Source organism: Danio rerio, chromosome 3 (assembly GCF_049306965.1).
Source record: "Danio rerio strain Tuebingen ecotype United States chromosome 3, GRCz12tu, whole genome shotgun sequence".
In the NCBI taxonomy this organism is placed as follows: domain Eukaryota; kingdom Metazoa; phylum Chordata; class Actinopteri; order Cypriniformes; family Danionidae; genus Danio; species Danio rerio.
Window position 1 is genome coordinate 27,568,106 of NC_133178.1, and position 6,164 is coordinate 27,574,269.

Genomic DNA, 6,164 nt, shown 5'->3' on the forward strand with positions numbered 1-6,164 from the left:
AAATGAATTTACAGCTCAAGATACTTACGGGAATAAGAGGTGATTATATAAAATGTAGGGCTGTGTAACACATTCTTCAAAGTTATGCTTCATAAATCTTCCAAGATAAGAGACTTCCTTCTGAGATTTATGATTAATGAAATGCCTCCGTCATTAAGTCTACCGTTATTTTAATATGTTTTGCTACTACCGTCTCTTGGTGTTGTTCCTTTAGGACACAGAGGCTATAATGGACATAAAAGTTGTGGTCTGGTAGTTCTGATATTACTACATGACTTCACGACCACAGTGTCCTAACAACTTTTTAATGTATACCCACAGAGATACAAAATCCTTTATTTCCTCCTGGTGGTTACATGTTGTATAAACCTCACAGTTCTGTGGTTTGTGAGCCTCATTCATAAAATACAACCAGATGTTATGTGTAAATCGCACTCTTACATAAACTGTTGAATTAAGTGTGACAGTTTACATAAGATTATTTTAAATCAACATTTGAAGACTTTAATTTAGACTATTAAATCTTTTGTTGTTGTTGTTGTTGTTGTTGTCATTTAGTATTTTTATGTTGGTCATTGAAAAGTATAACTAACAAACTGACCGACTGACTGACTGACTGACTAAATAAATAAAAAAGCAAACCTGATAAAATTACTAAACCTGCCAATCTTTTGTAGTTTTCAGAAATTATATCAATTACATTGAATTTTAAAAAAACTTTATAATAAAAAAAGTGTTTATCTGTTTTTGCAGATGAACTCTTCATTTTAACAAATGGTCTTTAAAAGTGCAGTGGAGATAGAAAATTATAGACGTTTTTAATCTTCATTTGTGCTACAATAACTGCTGTTCCATTGATTGGATCACCATGTGTTGGTGAGTTTCAAAAATAATGAGTTTTTGGTTATTTTTAGGTCCTTTAAGTGATTTGGTTATTTTGTAAAACACTTTTCCACTATGGTAAAGCCACTAAAATAAAACTATAATACTTTCAAATTTCTTTAAGTCTTTATAAATTGTTTTCTAAATCAAACACTGTATTTGAACAATTTTGGCACCTTTAAAAATGTTTTTGTTTTGTATAGGAAATGCTTCATACATAGATTTTTGATCAATGCAATAAAAAACCTGAACTGTATGGCTTCAGTATCCTAAAGTCTTGTAGAAGTTTGTAAAATTGCAAAGTGTCCACATTGTAGAGTATATGCAGTTCCACTTTTGAAAGGAATCTCAGACTGAAACTGTGACAGAGTCAATAAATAATAGTGCTGCATGTTATTTTTATATGCATTTTAATGAGGGGGGAACATTTTTGAATTATAGTAATAAAGGGCTACAGAAGACATTATATTACCTTATATAACTGGCCATAAATAATGACATAAACACTGTCATAAATAATGGACATCTTTTCTAATGCTGTTTGGTCCTCTTATTTATTAATATTATGAAAGACAGACAGAAAGATGGATGGATGGATGGATGGATGGAGGCTTCTTCGATGAGTTTAAGAAGCAGAGAAAAGGAGATGAGACAAACAATCTTATAATGGTTGATTATTGCACAAAACACCATACTGACTGTTACACACAAAGCTAATTATGCTAAAAGTTAGCTAACACACCGAAACTTAGGAGTGAATGCAACAGACTGAATTTATTATAGCTTGCATGAGATGGCAAATATGAGCCAAGAGATATTAAGCATCTAATTACCATGCTCATCAGATTATATGCACAAATACACAATGAAAATCTCAATCTATTGTGTTCCTGAAATGTTCTTAGCTTGTACATAATCCGTTTATACCTGCACGAGTCGTTGATCATCCCAAGAGCTGCAAACACCACATATCACTCCACTGACAGTCATGCATATTTGAATACACTCATTCAGACTCATTTCCAGCCAAATGTGATACTCTTATGCTGAATAACAAATGGCTGTTTGTTTCCTTTTTATTAGGAGTAATGGAAGGGGCTCTAAAAATAAAGTCCTGCGGTCACAGCTGTGTTCGTTATTTTTTTAGCAATGTTAATTAGAGCAGGCCGTCACATTTTAAATTGCTGCTTTCGGATACAATCCAAACCACATATACTGTAGAGGGAGATTCTTAATGTTCAGCATATTGTTTATTACCTTGTTTCCCAGCAACGTATAAACAGCAACAAGATGCCCAAAGAGTAAAAAGCTCAAGAAAAGGCTGCTAAACGAATCAATATCAAAGTCGTTTGCTTTTAAGAGAGATCCAGCTCTACTAAAGTGTAAGGCTTTTAGGTGGAAGCAGGGGTCTTCTTAACAAGGCGTCTGCGCACCGGGGTAGCAGGTGCTGCACTTGCACTGGCTCTTTCCGTCTTTAGTTCATCCACAAAGGTCTCCAATGGTCCAAACTTCTCTGTCAGATCACCAAGATGAGCTTTCAGGGCATTAAACTCTTTGTACAAATCATCAAGCGCTTCGGTGAGAGGTTGAATCCTGGGGAGATGTAAAGGAGTAAAGGATCCTGTCATCATTTATGGTAACACTTTATTTTGATGGTCCATTTGAGTAGTAGACTGTCTGTTTAATATCTGCTGATACTGCTCCGTCAACAGATATTTTGTTTACTATTAGACAATTTGAAAGTTCATGTCAACTTACACTAACGCTAACCACGACCAAACAGTCTAATTACAATCCAATGAGAATTAGTTGATATGTTGATGCAATGTAACTTAAATTCAGCAAATGAACCATCAAAATAAAGCGTAACCTTATTTACGTATTCTAAACTAATCATTTTTGTCAGAGTTTCTATTTCGGATTTAATTCAGGATTCAAATTTTATTTTCAGAAAAACAGACTGTTTTATAACTGTTTTAACTTCATCTGGTCCTAGAAGTTCGAGACTCAGGTTCATTCTTGCTTTTCATAAATCCATGATACATGTTTGTGGGATGATGAAATTGTCTTTTCTATTGTAATATGTGACCTAGTTGAACCACAAAACTTAAGTTAACTTAAGTTGTATTTAAATATTGGTAAAAATTATAGATTTTTTGTTTATGGCAAAAATCATTGAAATAATAAGTAAATATCTTGTTCCATATAGATATTTAGTAAATATCCTTCTAAAAATATATTAAAAGTAATGTTTGGATTGTTAATATGCATTCAATATTTACCCTTTAACTACCCCACCAAGAAAAAACATGTTTGGATTGCATTTCTTAACTCCTAATGTTTGCTGGTTAACACTTAATTTTAAAATTTTTTTAACACATCCCATAATTTCTTGAATATTAACCTCTACAAAATGGTCTGTCTGTTTATGGTAAAAGAATTAATACATATACTTTGAAAAATCTGAAAATATCAAGCCAAAAACCAATTTATTAAAAAAAAAAATCAAAATAAAACATTTTTGAATATTGAATCATCGTTTCACTTCATCGTTATACTTCATTTTTTGAAGTATACCATAACATATTTTATATTCTCATTTAACATGTCTTGTTGTTGTTGTTGTTGTTGTTTTACAGTAAAACCAAATCAAGTGTGGTGCAACAGGATTATGTTGGTTTGATTTTTAAATTTTTTTATTATTTTTATTTTTTTTGTAAATCAACAGTTCTGTGTGCACTATTATTTAAATCGTCATCTTTTGAATTAACAGTCATTATATAAAACAGTCAAAACATGGTCAACCATTTGGTAGAGGGGCAGTCAATAAAAGATGATTTCCTAATATATATATGAGCAATATGACACTCGTAGCAGTGCGATATGGCTGTATATCGGCACTGGTGGGAGGCGTGCGTTAGCACGAGGCCTCAGGCCGAGTGCCTTTGAGCCCCAACAGTGCCGATATACAGCCATATTGCACTGCTACGAGTGTCATATTGCGTTTATACAACAGTTTGACAGCATAATTGTGTATATAAAAACAAAATCAAACATGGAGAGCCTCACAAACCCTCTTTGTATGAGGAACTACTTTCTTCCGCGTTGGATTCAAATCATAAGCTGACAGTTAAACAGCTAAGCAAGCATCTTTTAAACTTTAGATCTGTAGTGTCTGCTTTTTGCTGGCTGTATGTGGGCGGAGTGATACACAAAGGGTAAAGAGGCTGTACGGGTGCTGATATTACTTAAATATATCACGGCTATCAGCCAATCAGATTCAAGAACACACACAAACACACACACACAAACACACACACACACACACACACACACACATATATATATATATATATATATATATATATATATATATATATATATATATATATATATATATATATATATATATATATATATATATATATATATATATATATATATATATATATTTTTTTTTTTTTTTTTATTATTATTATATTTCAGCCAAATTTTGTCCTATCCCATACATAAAAAAAAACCTTTTACTGATTTTGTGGTCCAGAGTCACATATTTCAGCAATCAAGTAACTGGTATTTTCTATTTGCTGTTTAGACTCAGGACTAAACACTGAGGTAAACACTTCAGATTACTGCAAAGTAATCAACTTGTTTCATCTAATCAGTCCAACAGCTTTCCAAATGGTCAAAAATGTTGACTGTTAAATCTAAAAAGATCTGTTTTAAAAGTATCAAAATATAGGCAGTTTTATGGGGGCCCTGTGGCCCAATACAGATGAAAGCCTAAAAAACGCCCCTAGCAGTCACTGGTTGGCAAATAGCTTTGAGGAATATGAACACAACTTGCTTCCAGACCATAAGGAGCCAGGAAGTTCCCCATTAAGCACATAAACTATTTTGCAAAGTTTCCAGCATAATGAAATGTTCTGCTCTGAAAAGAGCCATCCAGATTCTGACATAGCTGCAGATACCAAAATAACCATGCTGTGTTTCTGCTCTTTTTTTTCCTCTTTGGAAAAATGCCTGAATCTAAGAGTCTGATGTAACATATTGAACTTTGTGAAAGTGTACCTAGAGTAGTCGGGCAGCAGGGACTGGTGGTCGTTCTGCAGGAGTCCTTTGACCTGGCTCAGGATGTCAAACCTCCAGTCATCAAGCACTTGAGTCAGATTTGCAACTCCTCGCATGCTTACTTTCTCAGCTAAGGATCCAAATATTCACAATTAATCACATTTTTAAGGTCCGTTTGGACACAGTTTCAGTGGTAATACTCTACAGTAAGCATCCATTAGTATTCACTAAACAAACAGTGAACAATACATTCATCACAGTATTTCATCTTTGCTAACATTAGTTAATGGAATTGAAGTTGTTAATCATTAGTTCTTCTTAACTTCTCACTGTGAATTAACTAATGTTAATTAACACAACTTTAGATTTTAATAATGCATTAGTAATGTTAAACTGTGGTTAACAAATGCTGTACAAGTTTTCTTCATTTTTAGATCATTTTATTAAATACATTAACTATCATTAACTAATGAAACCTTATTCTAAAGAGTGGCCATTTTATTAGCATATCAGCATGCACATATACATTTATAACTCATCAATTGTTTATTTTAAAGCAAAAATACATCCACTCACAGCCATCACGGTAGTTCCACTCCTCTTTTGCAGGGCGTCTCCTTTGACCACAGACTATGACCACAATCATGGTCAGGTTCAACAAGCTCACCCTGAAACTCATCCTGGTTCTTTACGTTTCCTATAAGAGTTTAACATGTCCGGAAAAGTCAGTTTCCTCCAGTAAAAATGTTTAAATAATGGCTCAGGTCTTTTCTTCCGTTCCACTAAGCAGATGATGTATATTTAGTGAGACATAAACCAATCCCTGTGCTGCTGAACTCACTATTACTCCTAATCCTAAAAATTATATTTCTGCATAAACACTATTTGGTTTCAGGGCACAATCTGTGTCGACTTACCTGATAGCTGTGCATGAAAACATTGTTCATGATTGTGAGCTACTTTTTTTTTTTTTTTAAACAATATGCATGCAAATACAATACACATAAAAATAATAAATATATTTATGTGAAGTTAATATGAATACATAGAATGCATTTAACAGACATTTGTCATTTGTTATTGCTACAAACAGCTAAAGTAAATTAGATTCTTGGAATAATATAAATGTGTGGGTCTAAATACCCATGCTTACATACCAGTCAGAGAGTTTGGGAAGATGTGTGCTCTATGTGGTGCCCCTGGAGTTCTGT

General features: G+C 33.2%; 1 protein-coding gene across 1 annotated transcript; it reads right to left on the reverse strand.

Annotated features, from left to right (window-relative positions):
* Nucleotides 1-1,419: 1,419 nt before the first annotated feature.
* Nucleotides 1,420-6,164, reverse strand: si:ch211-76l23.4. The gene is made up of 4 exons (XM_001334914.10): nt 6,111-6,164; nt 5,530-5,650; nt 4,954-5,083; nt 1,420-2,475 (listed from the first exon to the last, which is right to left on the reverse strand). Exons 2-4 carry the CDS (start codon nt 5,630-5,632, stop codon nt 2,274-2,276), a joined length of 435 nt encoding a protein of 144 aa, XP_001334950.1. The 5' UTR covers nt 5,633-5,650; nt 6,111-6,164; the 3' UTR covers nt 1,420-2,273.